Raw genomic sequence first — 22,129 nt, 5'->3', positions numbered from 1 at the left:
CATATTCAGCAAACCAGTCACCATCCAGTAACTTCTGACCTGTGGACGACCCCACAGTCCATGTAGAGACGTGGCTTCTGACCTGTGAAGACTTCACGTGTGTCAGGGTAGAAACATGCTCTGTGGGGCTTCAGAGGCAGACTGCCAGGGCCTTTTTTCCAAGGCACCTTTAGGTGAACCTGAACCAATCACCTTTCCATTAGCAATCAAGGTCCATTAGTAACAAACATTTAGGGATGCATGGAAATGGATAAAATGGCAGCAACTTCTACTACCTATTTACTATAAATATTAGCTTCCTAATGCAGTACAAAAACACTAGGCTCTGGCAACAAGCTGGGAAGAAGGTAGAGGGGGAAATGTTTATTGGTTTCTAAGGAGGGTAAGATCTTTGTCATGTTTAAGAGAAGAGTAGAAATACCAAAACCTGAGATTTCATCATCTGCAAAGTGAAAAACTGTATATAATACAAAAGAATTTAAAATGTGAAAGAAGAGAATGAAAATCTCAAAAAGGTGTGAAATACTGGGGGGAAGAGGGAGGTGGGCAGTGAGAAAGTGAGGAAATAGGGAAACTGTTATTTATCCATCAGAAAGATGTGATGAAGCAGCACAGACTCCACCTCAGAACAAGCAAGATAAGGTTTATTCTATTCTCTCAAGTAACCAAAATTGGGTACAATATAGGAACAATGGTTTAGAGAGCCGAGGATAGTGGTCCCTGAGATGGGACAGTGATACAGCCAGTCCTAGGGTTGCCCCAGCCAACTGCCCTGGGCGATGACAGGAAGGATAGTGAGCTGGGCAGAGGGATGGTCTCTCTGTGTCGTGAAGACAGAGTGGGAAGTCCAGGGAAGTCCTAAGAGGCTCAAGTTCCAAGAGCAGTGTACCAGAGAGAAGAGGGCTTCACAAAGAAGGAGACCTGAAGAGGGTGGACCAGCTGATGCATGTTGAAAAGGCTACTACCAAAAGCTGAAAACAGATCTCGAAAAGGCAGAGAAGGAACTCAGTTGAGCACAAGCATGCCTGTAGGGTCAGGATCAGGAGCACAGCCTGTTCTCATCATGGGCACTGGAGAGAGCACACAACTTTGCCTCGATACTCCAACATAATTAACCTCATATGGAGCAGGCTCCAGTCCCACCTAAACATGCTGAAAAGGAAGATGGAAGATCTGTTCCCAAGTACCTTAACTGCATCTCAGAGGAAAGATTCAGAATATTTAGAGGGAATACAAGAATACTAGCACTAGAAAAGGTAAGGTCCTTAATAACTGATGTCAATCAAACCAGGCATGCAAAAATGCAGGGAAGTAAGAATCCATCATCAAGACACAACAACAAAAATCACCTGAAACTGGCCCAGAGCAAACATGGGTGTTAGAATTAGTACAGAAAGAACATTAAGATTTGTGTGTGGACAGTAGCACAAATGTGGCCCAAATGATGAAGAAACCAAGCCAAACCAAAAGGAAAAAAAATGTGAAAAATAACTCATTGTCATTAAGTGAGAGCTAACTCATAGTTGACTCTCCAGGGAGGTTCCAAGGAGTAAACAGGGAAGAGGTTGTGAGGTTGGCCAGGTTGGCCACCTTTCTCCCAAGGAGCTGATGGTAGATTCAAACTATCCAGGAGAACTGGTCTTTACAAGCAACACAACTTCTGATGGGCAACACCACCAGTGGTCCCTAAGAAATGAATGGCAGACATGAAAACAGAAAGGGCAGAACAACAAACTGATGTCACTAGAAGATTTTCTATAAAAAAAAAATATATCAACAAACTTGAAAACACAGTGACAAGAATTCTCCAAAATTAAAATGAAAAAGAAAAAGTAATATAGTCAACACAAATAACAAAGCAACACAAAGGTCAATGAACTGAGGAACAACTTCAACCAGCTGCATATGTGGCCTGGAATCCCTGGAAAAAGGGAAGCAGACAAAAAAATATTTAAAGAATAATGATCAAATTTTCTAAATTTGGTGATAATTAGAATTCCACAGATCCAAGAAGTTTAAAAGAATCTCAAGCAGAGAATATATGAAAAACCTACACCACAACACATCATAATCAAATTATTCAGAGCGATTAATCAGGAGAAAATCTTAACATCATCTAGGAAGTAATGTGGGAAATAGGAAAAAGATAATTAAAGGAGCCAATGGTGGTACAGTGGTTAGAGCGCAAGGTCATTAACTAAAAAGTCAGCAGTTCAAACACAAGCAGCTACTCCGCAAGAGAAAAGAGGTGCAGTCTGTGTCCATGAAGACTACAACCTTGAAAGCTGATGGGCAGTCCCATTGGGTCCTACAGGGCTGGCACAAGCTGGCCTGGCTTGGTGGCAGTGGGCACGCCATGCCAGCAGTCATCAGAAGTAAACCAGGCTGAGTAAATGAACAGATTTCAGAACTTTTCATAACAATAAACAAATTCACTAACAAGAAATCATAACCCCATACACTTATTCATCAAAACCAACACAGCAAGCCCAACCCACCATCACAGGGAAGAACAGGATTCACAGAAATGTCACAGGACAGAGCAGAACCTCTGTGGTAGGGCTGTACCCTAAGGAAAGCAAACTTACTGAGCTCCTAGGAGAAATCAGAAATCGGCAGACCCACAACCCCGAGCCAACAACAATAAAATATACTCCTTACAAGTACACATGGAGCATTTTCCAGAACAGACTATATCCCAGGTTATAAAACAAGTTTCAGTAAATTTCAAAAGATGGAAGCCATCTAAAATAATGTTTCTCATGTGACAACAAGGAAATTAAATTAGAACTTACTAACAGAAGAGTGTCTGGAACATTTCAAGTATTTAGAAACAACAAAGTTCTAAATAAACCATGGGTCAAGGAAGAAATTAAAGGGAATTATAAAAGTATTTTTTAAATGAAATTTAAAATACAACATACCAAAATGTATGGGATACTAGAAAAAAAAAGGCACTTACACAGGAATATTTATAGCAATGAATGCCTGCACCTGAAGTCTCAAAGACTCAACTTATACCTGAAGAAAATAGAGAAAAGTAAATTCAGCCCAAATAAAGCAAACTGAGGGAAATAATTAAGATCAAAGTACAAATCAATAAGGAAGAAAACAGGAAAATCAAGAAAAATAAACTAGAAGCCAATTTCTTTGACAAGATCAGTAAAATCTTTATAGACTTCTGCATACCAATGATTAGGAAAAAGAGAGAACACCAAATTATCAATATCAGAGAGAAAGGTGATGTCAATGCTGATTCTACAGATACTAAAATAATAGTGAAAAAACACTCTTATTTATGTGAATAAACTTAATCGCTTGATGGACAAATGTCTTCAAAAGACACACACTGCTAAAGATCAGTTAAGAAAAACAAACTAATCTGTACAAGTCATTTACACTGTCATTTAAAGCTTTCTTAAAAAGAAAACTATAGATCAAATCACTCTACTGGAAAATCCTACCAAACATCTAAATAGCATTCTACAGAATTCTACATGCAAGCTCTTTATGAGTATTGGGGAGGTGAAAGGGACACTTGACAACTCATCACTAGCCTTACTCTCATCTAAAAAAAATAAATAAATAAAATAAAAAAGGCAAAAATAGATTAAAAGAAAAATCTAGAACAAGATCCCTCTCAAGAACATAGATGGGGGAAAAAACCCCAAATTTTAAAATCCCAAGCAATTTTAGTAAATTAAATCCAATGCTGTTATTATGTGCCATCAAGTTGCGTGCAACTCATAGCGATCCTATGTACAACAGCCCTAAACACTGCTCTATCCTGTGCCAATCTCATTGTCTCTGACACACCTATTCCCATTACCCCAGTCACTGAATCAATCCATATCATCAAGGGTCTTCCTCTCCTGCACTGTCCCTCCACCCTCCCAAGTATGACATCCCTCTCCAAGGACTGCTCCCTCCTTGCAACATGTCCAAAGCATGTCAGACAAAGCTTCCGAATCCTCGCCTCCAAGGAGCAGCCTGGTTTAACCCTCTACAGGATGAACATGTTTGTTCTCTTCGCTGTCCATGTTATATTCAATACTCTTCTCCAGCACCAAAGCTCAAAGGCATCAACTCTCTATCATCCCTAGTAATTGTCCAGCTCTCTGATGCGTAGCAAGTGATTGCAAAGGCCATGACTTCTATCAGGTGCACCTTAGTCTCCAGACTGACATCACTGCTCTTCAGTACTTTGGAGAGGTCAATGACAGCAGACTTTCCCAACGCAAAACGTCTTTTAATTTCCTGGCTGCTGGTGCCAAGAGTGTTAATAGTGGAGCCAAGCAAACTAAAGCTGTTTATAATCTCAATCTCTTCACCATACATCACGATGCTCCCAATCGCCTCAGTGGTAAGAATATTTGTTTCCTTAATGTTGAGCTTCAATCCATACTGAAGGCTGAAGTCCTTAATCTTCTGCAGCAAGTGTTTCAGGACCTCCTCAGTAAATCCAATGGTAATAATAAATATACTACATTATGACTAAGTTCAAATGCAAGGTTGAAAAATCAATTTAGCTCATTGTATTAACATAGCTAAAAACTGAAACACCTATGATCAACATGCAGAAAAAGAATTTTATGCAGAAAAATAATTTCAAAACATCCAATACCCATACCTGAGAAAAATTCCCTGCCAAGGAATAAATGAGCTGTTCAACTGATAAAGAGCATCTATGGAAACTGACAGCTGACATACTTCTCAGCCACAGACTTAGTGCTTTTCTTCCAAATAAGATAAGGAAGAGGAAAAGGATGTTGAGTTCTATTTCTCTTGAACATCTTACCACAAGTTAGTGTAATAAGACAAAAGGAAAGAACTCTAGATAGACAGGTACATAGATATGGTGCCCTCGTGATCAGTGGTTATACCCTTGATTACTAACAAAAGGTCCAAAAATTCTAAATGAAAAGTTAGCAGCTTAAACCGACTAGCCACTCCATGGAAGAAAACTGGCAACATCCCCCTATAAAAAAATAACAGTCACAAAGTCCAGAATAAGAGTTGCATAGTAAAGTGGTCCAAGGAGGTGGGGGAGAACTGTAATAATGTAACAATGAAATAACTTTTTTTCCCCAAGAAAAAAGTGAACTGGGAGGGAGGGGGGGGAGGGAGAAAAATGTGAAAAAAAATGAATGAATGGAAATCCAAGTTCTTTATAAACTTTCATTAAAATCTAAAAAAAAAAAAAGAGTCTAGGAAACTGTGAGACAGTGCCCCTCCCTCGTTCCTAATAATTGATAGGAGTCCAAGTTGACATGACAGCATTCAACAACAGATAGATAAACTAGATTAGCAAGTATGGAGACAGCATTCACACAGAAAGGGAAAAACCAATATTTACTTGCAGACAGGCCTGTTTATTAGGAAATCAAATGAAACCTGAAAAGGGAGGCTTTTTAACTGATGAAAATGAGTTTAGGAAGGCTGCAGGATATAAAACCAACACACAAAAGTTAACTATATTCTACATAAAAGCAATGAATATAAAAATAATTTATAACAAAAAATATTAAATACTTTGGGAAATCTGACAAAAGATCTGAAAGAACTATGCACTGAAAACTCTAAAATACTGCTGAGAGGACAAATTAAAGAAAATCTAAATGAACAGCAAGATATGTTTTGTTCATGGGCTGACAGATTTAATACAAGAAGTTAATTCTTCCCAAAATGAAGTACAGGTTTAACCCAATCCCAAACTCTCTGTAGGCTCCCTCCCCCCCACCCCCCCCACAGATATTTCCAAACTAACTTTAACTTATGTAGACATGAAAATGTGCTAAAATAAAGAATAACCAAACAAAACGTTGAAAATAAAGTTGGTTGACATGCACTATGTGATCTGAAGTCTTCTCATATAACCACAGCTTGCTACTGGACTAACGTTAGCCAAATAGTTTGTGGAACAGAAGAGAGAGCTCAGAAAGAAGATTCATACTTCCACCGACAACTGCAGATTTTCAATGAAGATGAAAAAGCAATTACACAGAGAAAGGATAGTCTTTCCAACAAATGGTGCTAAGACAAATGACTATTAATATGAAAAGAATTCACTGAATCCATATCTTGCACCAAATAAAAAAAAAATTTAAATGAATCACACAGCTTAATGTAAAACCTAAAACTATAAAACTCCAATAGAAAATCCCTGACAGGTTACTCATGATAGCTCCATAATGGAACAAGCCAAACTTCCACCAACAAATGAATGGAAAATCAACCGTGATATACTCATACAATGAGATCCTACTCAGCAACAAAAAGGGCTGAACTATCAACATATGCTTTATGAGTTGTTGTTGTGTGCCTTGGAGTCCTGACCCAGAGTCGACCCTCGAGCGGGCTTTCAGAGGCAGTAAATCGCACAGGAGGAAACTGCCCATCCTTCTCCCATCTCATGAATGGATTTCAAAGTAATTGTGCTACAAGAAAGATGCCAAAGGGAGCTCTGGTGGCCTAGTGGCAAGGAACTGCAACTACAATCCCAGAGGCGGACGGTTCGAATTCACCAGATGCTCTGCCGGGGAAGGAGGGACAATATCCTCCTGTACCAGTCAGATCTGATTTGACGGTACACGCACACAAAAATAATTAAAAAAACAATAAAAGAAAGATTCTTTCTAAAAAAAAAAAAAAGAAAGATGCCAAATAAAAGAAAATAGAGCCATGTTATAAGACCCCATTCACACAAAATTCTGGAAAACGCAAATTAATCTGAAGTGCCCCTCTGAGTGGCTTCCCAGGGATAGGGAAAGGGGACAAAGGTATTACAAAGGAACTTGAGGAGGCCCTGGGTAAGAGATCATTATTACATCTTGTGGGTGTAGGTAACTGCAACTCAAGAAAACTACTTATGAAACTACAGTACCAACTGTTTAAAAACTGTGGAACAAGGAACCCTTGCATACTGACAGTAGCCATGTAACCTGGTACAATCATGTTGGAAAATCATTAGCAGTATGTTTATAGTCAGAATACACTCATTTGACAACTAATTCTACTCATAGGCATACTCCCAACATAAATGTGTACATATGTCCAACAAAATAACATCCGAAATAGCCTCTAAGTCAAAAATATCCAGAGATTAGCATCATGGCACATTTTTATTGTGGAATAGTATATACCAATGGAAAAGGTTTAAATTGGACATGGAAGAACAAGAATGACTCCCCAGACATAATGCTGAAATCAATTAAACCAGATACAGAAGAATATGCTGTCTTACTCTGAAAAACAAAATGAACTGGGAGGCATAGCACCCTAACCTCAAAACCTACTACACAAATGTAATAACCATGGTACTAGTACAACGACAGGCACATAGACTAGTGGAACAGAACTGAGAACCCAGAAATGGACCCATCTATCTATGGTCAACTGATATTCGACAAAGAAATAAAGCCTATCAAATGGGGGAAAACAACCTCTTCAACAAATGGTGCTGGCAAAACTGGATGGCTACATGCAGAAAGCTGAAATAGGATTGACATCTCACATCATACACAAAAATCAACTCAAGGTGTATCAGAGACTGGAAATAAAGCCCAAAACTATAAAGTTTGCAAGAGACAAACTGGGACAAAGCTTAGAAGGCCTAGACTATGGTATAAAGATACTGATAAAGTCAGTATCTTTAAAACTCAGTTCGAAATGCACAATCTGGAGAGGATAAAATTGATCAATGGGACCTTCTAAAGGTTAAATCCCTGTGGGCATCAAAAACTTTTTCCAATAGGATGGAAAGAAAACCTACCGACTGGGAAAGAACATTTGGCAATACCATCTCAGAGAAAGGTCTCACAACAAAAGTTAAAGATAGGGTCTCCAGAAGAAAAAGACTGATAATCCAATTACAAAATGCTAAGACCTTTCACAGAGGAAGACATTCTGATGGCCAAGAGACATAGGAAAAAATACTCAAAATCACTAGCAATAAGGGAAATGCAAATCAAAACCACAATGAGATACCATCTCCCCCTAGTTGCAGTGGTAAAGGTAAGAAAGGTAGCAAGCAATAAGTGTTGGGGAGGATGTAGAGAGGTGGGAACTCTCATACACTGTTGGTGAGATTATAAAACGGTACAATCACTCTGGAAGGCAGTTTGGCATTTCCTCAAAAAGCTGAACATAGAAACTCCGTATGACCCAGCTATTCTACTAACAGGAATAGAAAATTAGAACTGAGACACAAATGGAGACTTGTACACCAATGTTATAGGTATGTTATTCATCATCACAAGAACATGGGAACAGCCCAAATGTCCAACCACAACTGAATGGTCTGAGAAATTGTGGTATATTCACACAACAGAATACTATGCAGCATTCAGGAGCAGTGTTTTAAACAAAATACTACATAACTTGGCAAAGACTGAAGAGCATTATGCTGAATGAACTAAATCAGTCCAAGTACAAATACTGCGTAAGACCATTATTGTAAAAAAATAGAAGGATAACTAATAAAATATGTATGGGGACCTATGGGGGGGAAGGGATAGGAGAACAGGAGTAAGGATGGGTGGTAATCATAGTGTTTCACAATTTGGCGGGTGGAGGGGGTAAAAAGGAAAGATCTGGAAGGGACCTGAAAAGAAGGGCAATGGTGGCCTTAGTTCAATGGTGACTAGTTTTGTATACAATACAATAACTGTATGAAACATGTCAATGAAGAAAAGGAGGGAATCTGCATTAAAAAAGAAATATATAAAACCAAAAATATGCTTAGTCTATTCATATATACTAATTTCTGTCAATATAACTCAAAATCCAAGTTAACTTTGACTAGAAGAGATACATGTAATCTTTGAGATTATAAATAATTAGTTTGGGATCAGAGGGCTGGACGATGACTAAGGATGATAGAAGGAGAATCCATGCCTCTATAAAAGTAAATTGATTTTTGTATGTTATTCTTTTTTTAAAAAATTAAATTTTTCTTTTATACTGGTTTACTTAAAGTTTGTATACATTGTTTTCACACCAGACCTTTTCCATTTCCTTTACCCATCCCTCCCTTTACCTGTTTATGTTATGCTTAAATATTAAAAAAAATATATTAATAACTTCTGGCTAACAAAAGGAGCTATACAGACAACTGAAATGCAAATCCTAACAGTCTAGAGACTAAGGTAGGTCTGATTCATGCTATAGTTTTTAAAATTATTTGCTATGCATCAGAAGGCTGGATGATGACTAAGGATGATAGAAGAAGAATCCATGCCTCTGAGACGTGGTGCTGGAGAAGAGGACTGAGCAGACCATGGACTGCTAGGAGAACAAACAAGTCTGTTTTGGAGCATGTGGCCATGAGGGTCCAGTCTTTGGAGAAAGACATTGTTCTTGGAAGGTGGAGAGACACGAAAGACAGGCCCCAGATGAGACTGACATAGTAACTGGAGTAATGGCGTAGGTGTGTCAGAAGCAGTGAGATTGGCTCAGGATAGAACAGGGTTCAGCTGTAATAATAAGGTCATTATTAGCCTCAGATGACTTGATGGACATAACAATAATCCTTACACCAAACAAAAGATTACGAGCAGATTGTGTAAAGAATACCTACAAGTCAATAATTATCATTTAAAAAGGCAACTTTCTAATGGATGAAATGGTGGCAGGTCAGTGACTGACCTCTAACTTTGCACAGACAACTTAGATGGCTAAAGATGCCTTCTGCTTGGCCATCTATCACTGACTGACCCCCAGCTCACACCTCTCCCCTGAACATCAGAGTGATATAGTAAAGTCTGTGGAAGTTGGAACTTGTCGGAGAAAGAAACTCAGATATTCCTCCCACCCCACTGTAATGAACAACAGAGAAGAGGTAAGAGGCAAAAAACCTGTGAGATTCAGAAAACAAGGCAATTCACTCAAGTTCCAGTTGTCAGAGGTCTCACTGTGTAGACAATGCTAACACAACATCTCTACCTGGTTCTCATAAATCAAAACCAAACCCTCTACCATCAAGGCAAGTCTAACTCAGCAGACCTCATGGACAGGGTCGTAATGACACACAGAGTTCCAGGCTGCACCCTTTCCCCACAGTGGCTGGTGGGTTTCAACTGCCACCCACTTGGGGAGCCATCGTGTCATTAGAGTCCCTTTGGCTCTCACAAGCAGCCCAACTATAACAAGTTCAAAGCTGAATTCTAATTCTTCGTCAAACTCACCCTCCCCCAACTGTCCCCAGTTCACTAAATGACAACTCTTTTTCTCAAACCTGGGAGCCATCAACAACCCCTCTTTTTTCACACTCTACATCTATCCCTTCAGCAAATCCTGTCAGCTCCAGCTTCACACCCAGAATGTGACCATTTCTCATCCCTTCCACTGTTATTACCTGGTCTGCACAACACCTGCCTTATCTGGTACTACCTTCAGTCCACAGGCTTCCACAGCACACCCCATCATTCCTCTAATCAAAATCCTCCAATACTTTTTTCATCCCATCCTGTTTAAAAATAATGCTTATTAGGAATGCTTTCAAAGTTGTACAGGATTTCTTCCCTAGCATGTTCCACTATTTCTCCCTTCATTACTATACTCCAGCCACCCTGGCCCTGTTAATAACCTACTGCCATCAAGTCCGTTCTAACTCAGATTGGCCCTACAGGACAGAGGAGAACGTTTCCTCAGGCCTCGAAGGCTAAATCTTTATGCAGCTGAGTTACTCCTCTTTCTCTTGTGGAAGATTTGAACCACTAACCAACCTCTCAGTTAGCAATCCAAGGCACCATTTCACTGTGCCACGCTTGCCTTCCTATGGCACCTCTAACAGTCTTGGCAGGCTCCAGTCTCCAGGTCTTTCAATAGTAATCATATGCCTGGAGTTTGGAAAACCCCGAAAGGGCCCTATGACTCCTGGCTTCATGATCTCTGCTCAAATGTCCTGTATCATGTAGCCTTCCTGTATCACTCTCTTCCAGAAATGGTGCCACTTTCCTCATTCTTCGCTCCTTTCCCCTCTTCACTGCTTTATTTTCTTCCCTTATAACCATCATCATTCATACTTTGCACGTCCTTTTTTACTGTGTATCTCTTCTCACTAGGATTTATTTACATGAGGGCAGAAATTTTGTTTATGATATAAACAACAAAACTCCCACAAACTCATTGTACTGAGTTAGTTCCAATTCATAGCTGAAATAAATATTCATTGAGTTTCTGAAGCTGTAAACTGGCTGGGAGGAGACTGCCCATCTTTTTCCCACTGAGACGCTGGTAGATTCAAATCAACAGAAGTGAAGTCTGTGGGTTTGCAGTGCAACTTGCTACAGACTACACCACCACAGCTGTGCTATACTGAGGCACTCAGACATTGGTAAATGAATAAGAAAGCCAAATGTCCAACACAGGATAAGGAAAAAGTTCAACCTTGCTAGCAATCTGCAAAATAAAGAATAATCGCATAAAACCAAATTAAGCTCTTTAACACATATTAAATATTATCAAGCTTTGGCAAAATAAAACAACTCAGCAGAGCTGGAGGCAGTACACACAATTCACCCAGGCACTTCAGCAAGTCCCAATAGTATCTAGAGCAACTGCAAATGGACAGTCTTCAAATTCAACCCTTTTTCTCCAGCTGTACACTAGAAAAAACATGCTCAAAGGTGCTCGAATGCTCAGGGTAAGGAAGTGAAAAAATGAGAACAATCTACACGCCCACTGGTCAGGGAAGAGTGTAAGACTATGCTTCAATACAAACAGATCCGGAAAGAAAACCATACACTGGAAAAAAGAAAACAGCAGAATGCTGAAGGATGTTTTCCTTTGTATCTTTCAAAGTTAAAACATTTTTCTTCAGTAAATAATACATAATGACTGCTACCTTTATTATAAGCCTCTAATAATTATAATACATAAATAAAAACCTAAATAAACCTGGAAACTAAAAAAAATAATTTTTATATTATTCTACAACCCCAACTAAGCACATTTTCCATCATTTCACACTCTGGGGTCTGAGCTCATGTATAAATTATTTACACTGAGCTTCAAAAGCAGGTTTCTATTTAGAAATAATGAAGAAAAGGAAACAAAAAATCTTATGAATGTAAAGGTTCTAGTAATAGTCAACTTCTATCACTCAAAACATAATTTACAGATTACATTAAAATTTATAAAAGACTTAAAAAAGTCCAAGTCCCTTTTCCCATATTAAAAAGAAAAAAAGAGCCAGTAAGCTTTGTTAACTGACCATCTAAATTTCTTCTTAAAATAAATTTACTACTACTGAAATTCTAGAAATTCAAAGACAAATCTGCCTACAGGGAGTAAAATGATTATGGCATTTAGGATAAACAGTAATTTTCCTTCTTTCTTTTAAAATGTATTAGTCGAAAATTAGTAGAAGTTTCACCAAAGTATTAAGAAAATTAAAATCTTTTACATTTTGAGAAAAACACAAGACTCTGGATATGAATAATCTATATATGATTGTCTCAATACTACGTAAGTACAGCTTACCTTAATGTGCTGTTAATTGCTCCCAGTTTATTAGCTTGTTCACAGTCTTCTAACTCTTTGGTAGCATTTGCCATTTCCAAGTACTGCAAGAAAGTTCATAAGTTTAAACAGTAATTATTACCTTGATCCTTACACTCCCTGTCTGTCAATCTGCTGTACTGTGGTGGCTTGTGTTGTTCTTGTGATGCTGGAAACTATGCTACCAGTATTTCAAATACCAGCAGGGTCATGCAGTGAGCTGGCTCCAATCACGCTTCCAGACTAAGACTAGGAAGCAGGCCAACCCACCCACTTCTGCACTAACGAGCCAGTGAAAACTCCGAACAGCAGCAGGATGATGTACAATTCAGAGCTGGAAAATGGACAGCACACCAAAGACTGCTGCCTCCTCTTAGGTGAGTCTATCTTTATGGCATATGGATGGAGTAAAGCTTTCACTCAATTAAAGACCTACATCTGCTCAAAATGATGGGAAACTGTAAATATCCATCAATAATGAGAATGTAGAATGTGTAAAGTCTGAACCTAGGAAAATGGGAAGTTGTAAAAAATGAAATGAGTTAAAATGGACTATCATTGGCCATTCTGAACTAGACTACTAAGTCAGACTACAAAACCTAAGAAGCATGGTTTCACATTCATCAGATAAAAGAACACTTCAATATCTATTCTGAAGAATAATACTGTCATCAATTATGCATATGACTATTATTCAAATTTAAGTATCAACCATTAAAGTCAAGGATGAAGAAAGTGACGATTTCTACCAACTTCTGCAGTCTAACAATTATGGGAAATTGGTGAAGCATGTAAAAAAGATACTGGAAGAATAAGTGGTGACTGGAATGTAAAAGGAGCTAGGTAGTAGGAAGGTATGGCTGCATTAGCAGAAATGAGGTCAGAGATGATATGGCAGGACTCCATTTGACTCCATTCAACCTGTTCATTACAAATATCTTTTTTGAAAAAAAAAAAAACAATTTTTATTTTATACTGGTTTACTTACAAAGCTCATAGACACTGTTTTTCATACAAATATCTTTTTAAAAACAATGAAAATAGTGACTTTATGCGTGGATCTCACCAGACGGTATACTTAGGAGCAGACAGACTGCATCTATGGTGGCAGAACAGAAGCTCAATGTCGTCAGTGAGAGCAAGATCAGGCCGACTGTAGAGCAGTCCACCAAGTGTCACAGCAAAGTTCAATTTGAAACAGAAGAAAATAAACACACATCATCCACAAGAGCAAAATACAACCTGCAGCAGCATACCCCATCAGGACTCAGAAAGCATTATAAGAGCAGATTTGATGCACTGAGCAGTAATGCAGAGGACGGGTGGGATCACATAAAAGACATTGTATGACGAATACAAAACATCATTTAAAAAATTAAAAAAGGTCATTAAAAAGATAAGGAAAAGCACCACAAGACAAACAACCCAGTGGAAAAATGGGCACAGGATATGAACAGACACTTCACCAAAGAAGACATTCAGATGGCTAACAAACACATGAAGAAATGTTCAAATCCCTAGCTCTAAGAGAGATGCAAATCAAAACAACTATGAGATACCATCTCACCCCAGTCAGAATAGCAAAATTTAACAGAACAGCAAACAACAAATGCTGGCGAGGTTGTGGAGATACTGGAACCCTTATTCACTGCTGGTGGGAGTGTAAAATGGTACAACCACTATGGAAGGCTGTATAGCACTTTCTCAAAAAGTTGCAAATAGAAATACCATTTGACCCAGCAATTCCACTACTGGGAATATATCCTAAAGAAACCATAACTGTCACCCAAGCAGATATATGCACACTCATGTTTATCATGGCTTTGTTCACAATAGCAAAGAGTTGGAAACAACCTAAGTGCCCATCAACAAACAATGAATAGAAAAGCTGTGGTATATTCACACAATGGAAGACTATGCTGCATTGAAAAACAAGGAACTCATGAAATATTATTCAAAATGGGTGACCTTAGAGGACATTATGCTGAGTGAAATATCTCAGTCACAAAAGGACAAATACTGCATAGTACCAACTGCTGTAAAATGGGACTGACATTGGGGTAAGGGGGCAACTGAGAAAGATGGGATAAATTATGTGTACTGCATTCAAACAGATGAGGGAGAGAACTGTTTGAAAGGGATATATGATTGGGTATTATTGTCATGACAGAGTCCAGAACAAAGGCTGCATAGTGGAGTGGACTTGGGGGGAGGGATTGTATAACAATGAAAGAATTTTTCTTTTACTTTTCAGAGAAGACTGAACTGAGGGGAAAGGTTGGGCAGGGAGAAAAGTACAACAATCAATGAATGGAAATCCAAAGTCTCTGTAAACGTTCATGAAAATAAAAAATATAGTAATAAAAAAAGGGGGGAAAGTGTAAACCTAAAATGAATGTCACTGTATAGAGTAGCCAAGGTGAAAGGGAAAAGTGATGTAAGATTTCAGAAGGTAGCTTAAGACAAACAAAGCAAAATAGTGGAATGAAATGTAAGAAGACCTGAAGTTAGAAGTCCAAATGCAAGAATGCACTTGGCATTTCTCAAGCTGAAAAGAAATAAAGAACAAAGGCTTGCATTGCAAGACTGAAGGAATGCATGAGCAAAATACTGAATGTTGCAGGAAGGATCAAAAGAAGGTGAAAGGAATATATGCAGTCGTTGTACCAAAAACAACTGCTTGGTGATCAATCATTTCAGGATGTAGCATGTGACAAGAACCAATAGCACTAAAGGAAAACATCCAAGCTGCACTGAAGGCATAACAAAAAATAAGGCTCTGGGAATTGATGCAATCTTAAAACAAAAGGATGCAGACCTGATATGCTCACTTATCTGTGCAAGAAATCTGAAGAAAATTATCTGGACAACTGACTGGAAAAGGTCTACATTTGTGATCTAATATAACATGGAAATTACTGAACAACACCATTAAAATTACACACTAGTAAAATCTTGATAAAGAGAATTAAAAAACCAGCAGGAGCATTACATCAACATGGAACTGTCAGAAATCTAAGCTGGATTCAGAAGAGGATGTGGAATTGAAGACATTATGACTGATGTCAGAGGATTCTTGGCTCTAAGTAGAGAATATCAGTGAAGTATTTACTTGTGTTTAGACTATGCAAAGGCATTCAATGTGTGGATAAGATAAAATTATGAATAACAATAGAAGAAAAGGGTATTCTAGAACACTAACTGTGCTCTTTTGGAACGTGTACATAGACCAAGAAGTAGTTGTTTGATCAGAACAAGGAGATACTGTATGGTTTAAAATCAGGAAAGATGTATTAGGGTTGCACCCTGTCGCTGTAACTAGTCAGTCTGTATGATTAGCAATTATCTGAGAATTCTGCTATCAGGCCTGCAGGAACACTGATCAACCACCTGCTATACGGAGATGATACAATCAATCTTGTGTTCAGACAACAAAGATCAGATACACTGATACAGACTTCAATATGAATTATCTGAACATCAAAGGGAAAGAAACACATAACTGAACAAATCATCATGATAAAGAAAAGCTTAATATTGCCAAGGGTTTCATTTTATTTGGATCCCAAATCAACACTCATGGAAGCAGCAGTCAAAAATCAAGATACTTCCTAAAGTGCTAAAGAGTAAAGATGTAATTTTAAAAACTAAGGTGTACCTGAGCAAGCCATGATATTTAAATTGCTTCATACTGTATGTGAAAGTTGGACAAGGAAGAGTGGAGAAGTGATGCATGTGAATTGTGGTGCTGGTGAAGGAAATGACTGTCTTCTGACTGCCAGAAGAAGAAAGAAATCTGTCTTGGAGGGAGGGTGACAGGGGTTCACATCATTTTCTTCTGGCATGTTACCAGGAAGGACTGGTTCCTGGAAAAACACATCATTCCTTCAATAAAGGACCACTTCTAATGCTATTTGAAAAGACTGTGCTCAAAATATCTTGATAATTATTGACTATCTATAAAATATAATCCTGAAAAATGTCAGGTTTCTAGTCAAAACAGAAGACTAAAACACAGGGTATAAAACATCTATTAATCTAACACTGTAATTACACTTTAAAGTTCTTCTAGGGGCTCCAAAAAACAAAATTGAATTTTCAAGAAGCTATATAATTGTAAAGGAGCAAGAACTTATATTCTTCCCAATAGACATGTATATTGCAAGGGTACAGTTATATTGAGGATACTGAAATTAATATCCTTAAACAAAATGCACATGAATGGCTGGATGAACAACCAACAGCTTGCAAATTTTCACTGAAATCACAATCTAAAAAAATTAAGTGTGTGAGACACTAAGACAAAAGGTCTTTATTTCCAAGAATCCATGTCAAGGTTCTCTATGGCAAGTGCTGTCAAATAGTGATTGGAAAACTTCCCTATGCAAAGAAACCTTCAAAAAATGTGACTCACCTTATTAGAACTCCCTGCTTTAATTCCAACTGGAATTTTACTCTGAAAAGACAAACAACACAAATGTTTAATATCTTCCACATTTTTTCTATCTCTTCACAAATTACCAATGGCACTGCCTGAACTCACAAGGTATTTCACTCTGTAGAAGACAAATGAACATTCACTCAATTCTGTTTTAATTATGTTTTTTTTTAATTTTTATTTTATTATTTGTGTGTGTGCGTGTACCGTCAAATCAGATCTGACTGGTACAGGAGGAGATTGTCCCTCCTTTCCGGGCAAAGAATCTGGTGGATTCGAACCGTGCTCCTCTGGGATTGCAGTGCAGCTTCTTGCCACTAGGCCACCAGAGCTCCCCTTGTTTTAATTATCTTGAAGTAAGAGCAAAAAATTATTCCAACTCACAGACTTGTAAATCACAGTAAAGAAAAGTGAATTATCATACAAAATCAGGAAATGAAAAGAAGATCTAGTAATTCCCAATGCAATATTTTTGTTTTATTTTATTATTTTGTGTGTGTACCATCAAATCGGATCTGACTGGTACAAGGAGAGTTTGCCCCTCCTTCTCCAGCAGAGCACCTGGTGGATTCGAACCACATACCTCTGGGATTGCAGTCCAATGCAGTATTTTTTAAAAATAATAGTTTATACTAAAAAACTATTTTCCACAATTTTTCTGACCATAGAGAGGATAACTTTTACAAAAGCAAATTTCTTTAACACATTATATTGAAGGAGTTTTTGTGGTGCAGTGGTTAAGCACTCAGCTGCTAACTGCAAGGTCAGCAGTTCGAGTCCACCTGCCAATCCAAGGAAGGAAACTGTAGAAGTCTCCCTCCTTCAAGATTAAAGACCTGGAGACCCTGTGGAGTAGCTCTGCTCTGTGCCACAAAGTCACTAAGTGCGGGAATCGACTTGAAAGAAGTGAGACTGCTTTTCATTTAACTTTTACTTTAAGATGACTTTCAAAACTTTGACAACTCTGGTCTATATAAGAAGGAAAAAGACAGTTTTATGGTCTGTAAGGTCAACTATGGAAAAATTGGGGGCTTACTTGCAGAACAACTGCATATGGGTCTAACCCTGTTTTCCACAGAGCCATTAGTTTTAGGTTTCCAAAGCCAAGTATATGAATTATTGTTAAGTGCAGCTTATCAAATATAACTTTAAACCAAATTGATTACATTAATGGAAACAGTTCCAGGTTGAGTCTCTGATCAACTAAGGACAGGATTTCCAATATTTCTATCCACAGACTATAAAAGTAATAGCAAATTATTTAAAAATTTCTTATGTTTTACAGAAAGATGTTAATCAAATATTAAGAAATGCTGCACAGCTACAATGAAGAATATAAATCATGATAGAGACTTTTCCTAATAGATAAAAAGCAATATAGGAAAATGAATATTACTTGTTGGCAAATTTTTATCACTTGACTATTTTCTACCACCTCTAAAAAAACAAAACGGAAAAAAATTATAAAACATGTTTAAGATTTAGACAGCCACAGTTACAAGACTAAATATTAATCAAAAGCATCCTGACTACTATAATAGGATGTTATCGTTGCTGCTGAGTACCATCAAGTTGGAATTGACCCATACTTGACCCTACAGAAGTTTCAGAGGCAGTTTAATGGCCTGGGAAGAGACTACCCATCCTCCTCAGGAGAACTTTGAGCTGGTGGATTCAAACTACTTGCCTTCGGGATTGCAGTGCTGTTTCTCAGCAACAGGCCACCAGAACTGCCTCTTATGTTGCATAATGTTGCTGTTATGTGCCATCGAGTTGTCTGCGACAACTAGCGACCCTATAGTACAACAGCCCCTAAACCCTGCTCTATCCTGTGCCTCACACAGCTGCCCCTGAGCAGGAAGTACCGCGAGGACCCGCTCTTATTTTTGGAGGAAATAAAGTTAAGAATTAATATATATACACACACACACAGATACATATTCTTAATTTATGTGTGTGTGTGTATGTATGTATGTACATAGAATTTCTAATACCATAAATTCCATATTTATGTGTATAAATGTATTTATGTATATATATATCCATTCTTCATTTTCTCTTCAAGAATTTATCACTCCCCTTTTGGGAATAATATTGACCCAGAACTAGAAGCAGAAATGGCATCTACTTCCTAAACAACATGCCTCTGGAAACTCTATGAACTTTGATAAATGTTGGTAATCATAGAAAGGCTCCAGGCCTTTTATTCATAGGGTTGCTGAGTCATGCTTGATTGGAAGGCAATCAACAACAATTGACCCAGAAAGTCCTTTCTTATTTTTAAGAACAATCCCACTAGAACTGACTAGGTAAGAAAGGCAAAAAGTGAACTGAAACCATAGCCGACAACTAACTACCACTGAAGAAGTAAACCCTGCTTAGTTACGCAGATGTTAAAAGTCCAAAGTGAAGTGCCCTTGAAAATATGGATAGCCCTTTCCCCTTGAATTTATCAAGTAAAGAGCTAATTCCAAGCCTGAAATACACTGGAACTTTAGAGTTCACTAAAATTTTCTACCTGTGGACATGATGTGGATTCATTAAAGAATGAATGAAGTGAGATTTGGCCAAATGTGCATTCAATTCTGGACTTCCCACCAGAATGCATACACTCTTCTACATCCAGTCCCAAGGCTATAGGATGGAAGAGTGTCTTCAAATCCATGTAGCTTGCAAAAAATAGAATACAGCTTCAATAATCTGGCAAAAAAGATAGCTAGGTATATGAGTAAAAAATGTAGGTTTTGTTTACCTGAAAGTCAAAGAGAAAGGAATATTCACATAAAACTGATCATTTCCTCTTATTTACATTAATTTTTACCTCTGGACAGGGTTCCACATGACAATCTTTTATTGAACAATGTCCATCTTCAGTCCAGAATGGACATGGTCGCTTTAGATTAACCTTAAGAGAGAGAACAGATGAATCCACGTTACTTAATAAGCATAATAGTTATGGAATGCTCTCTATGACACCAATATGCTACACCCACTGCCATCAAGTGGACTGTGACACTAAGCAAACTGCAGGACGAGCAGAACTGTCCCACAAGGATTCTGGAAGTCTTTACAGAAGGACACTGTCCATCTTTCTCCTCCAGAGCATCTGGTGAGTTAAAACCATTGATCTTCCCCCTAACCACTGAGTGCTTTAATCACAGTGCCACAAGGGCCCCTAATTGCTTGGAGCTAGTAACATGACGGGAAAGGAGGAGGAAAAGCCTCCTGTTCCCATCATACCTATACAGCTCAGCATTTTTAACGTCTGCTGTTTTGAGGATATGTAAATTTTTTCGGAAAAAATGGAATAAAGCTTATCTGAGGATCACTAGAAGAGCATTTCCATTTCTGGGCTACTTTAACATAAACAAGTTTATTATGTCACCTCTCTTATTAGGATTCTCTCCCTTAGTCACTCATTTGCCAAACATACCCTGAGCACTGACTACGTGTTAGGAACTGGGCTTCTCTCAGCGAGGTAAGAAGAGGAACAAGCACCTCCTACACATCTCCTCAAAGCCAACAGAAATTTCAAGTCAGTGTTTACTAAAGGTTATGGCAAAGACTAAGAAAAAAAACAAATCTAAGGGTTTATGACAAAATAATGAGAGGAAGATAGATGCAGAATGGATAATTGTTGCTATGTGCCATCAAGTCGCTTACAACTCATAGCGACCCTATGTACAACAGCCCTAAACCCTGCTCTATCCTACACTGTCTCTGACATACCCACCCTGATTACCCCAGTCACTGAATCAATCCACCTCATAGAGGGTCTTTCCCTCCTGCACCATCCCTCCATCCTCCCAAGCATGATGCCCCTCCCCAAAGACCTGTCCCTCCTTACAACATGTCCAAAGTATGTCAGACGAAGCCTCAGAATCCTCGCCTCCAAGGAGCAGCCCAGTTTAACCCTCTCCAGAATAAATCTGTTTGTTTTCTTGGCAGTCCATGGTACATTCAATACTGTTCTCCAGCACCACAGCTCAAAGGCATCAATTCTCCTATCCTCCCTAGTCATTGTCCAACTCTCTGATGCGTATCAAGCAATTGCAAAGACCATGGCCTCGATCAGACACACCTTAGTCTCCAGAGTGACACCAGTGCTCTTCAGTACTCTGGAGAGGTCCCTAACAGCCGACTTTCCCATCGCAATACGTCTTTTAATTTCCTGGCTGCTGGTGCCAAGAGTGTTGACTGTGGAGCCAAGCAGACTAAAGTTGTTAACAATCTCAATCTCTTCACCATCCATCCTGATGCTGCCAACTGATCCAGTGGTGAGAATCTTCGTCTTCTTGACATTGAGCCTCAATCCATAACGAAGGCTGAAGTCCTTGACCCTCTGTAGCAAGCATTTCAGGTCTTCCTCAGTTTCAGGAGGCAGGGTTGTGTCATCTGCATAATGCAGGCTGTTGATAGATCTTCCACCAATCCTGACACCACACTTCTCCTCATAGAGCCCAGCCTCTGGGATAATCTGTTCTGCATACAGGTAGAAAAGGTATGGAGATAGGACACATTCCTGGCATACGCCCTTCCCAATTTTGAACCATGCAGTGTTTCCTTGCTCTGTTCTGACGACTGCCTCTTAGTCCAAGTATAGGTTTCACATTAGCATGATCAAGTGTTCTGGGATTCCCATTCTCAGAGCCAACCACAGTTTGTTATGATCCACACAGTCAAATGCCTTTGAATAATCAATGAAACACGGATAGACATTCTTCTGGTATTCTCTGCTTTCAGCCAAGCTCCATCTAACATTAGCTACAATATCCTTGTGCCACAACCCTTTCTAAACTCAGCCTGGACTTCTGGCAGTTCTCTGCTAATGTGCTGTTCCAGTCGTTTTTGGATAATCTTCAGTAGAATCTCGTTTGCCTGGGAAATCAATGAGATTGTTCTATAGTTTCCACACTCTGTTGGGTCACCCTTCTTTGGAATGGGAACAAATAGAGATCTCTTCCAGTCAGTTGGCCAAGTGGTTGTTCTCCAGATTTCTTGACACAACTTGGTGAGCACATCCAGGGCAGCATCTGTTAGCTGAAATACGTCAATTGGTCACATCTATTCCTGGGGCCTCATTTTTTGCTATTTCCTTCAAAGCAGCTTCAACTTCTTCCTTCATCACCATAGGCTCATATGTTATTTCACAAAATTCTTCTGTATCTGCCAATTCCTTTTGATACAATG

General features: G+C 38.6%; 1 protein-coding gene across 1 annotated transcript in view; it reads right to left on the bottom strand.

The window, feature by feature from the left end:
* Positions 1–22,129, bottom strand: part of ERO1LB (ERO1-like beta (S. cerevisiae)) — a gene marked incomplete at its 5' end in the record, with an annotated part of 86,765 nt that overhangs the window by 33,471 nt on the left and 31,165 nt on the right. The window contains 3 exons of the mRNA XM_006895389.1: positions 12,484–12,566; positions 16,916–16,957; positions 19,761–19,844. Of these exons, the coding sequence (XP_006895451.1) occupies positions 12,484–12,566; positions 16,916–16,957; positions 19,761–19,844 (209 nt within the window). The remainder of the gene's footprint in view (positions 1–12,483; positions 12,567–16,915; positions 16,958–19,760; positions 19,845–22,129) is intronic.

The sequence above is a fragment of the Elephantulus edwardii genome, unplaced genomic scaffold, assembly GCF_000299155.1.
Source record: "Elephantulus edwardii isolate Elephantulus edwardi_28Jun2011 unplaced genomic scaffold, EleEdw1.0 scaffold00166, whole genome shotgun sequence".
Lineage (NCBI taxonomy): Eukaryota > Metazoa > Chordata > Mammalia > Macroscelidea > Macroscelididae > Elephantulus > Elephantulus edwardii.
Note: the sequence above shows the minus strand (reverse complement) of the source record. Positions and strands in the feature narration are given on the sequence as shown.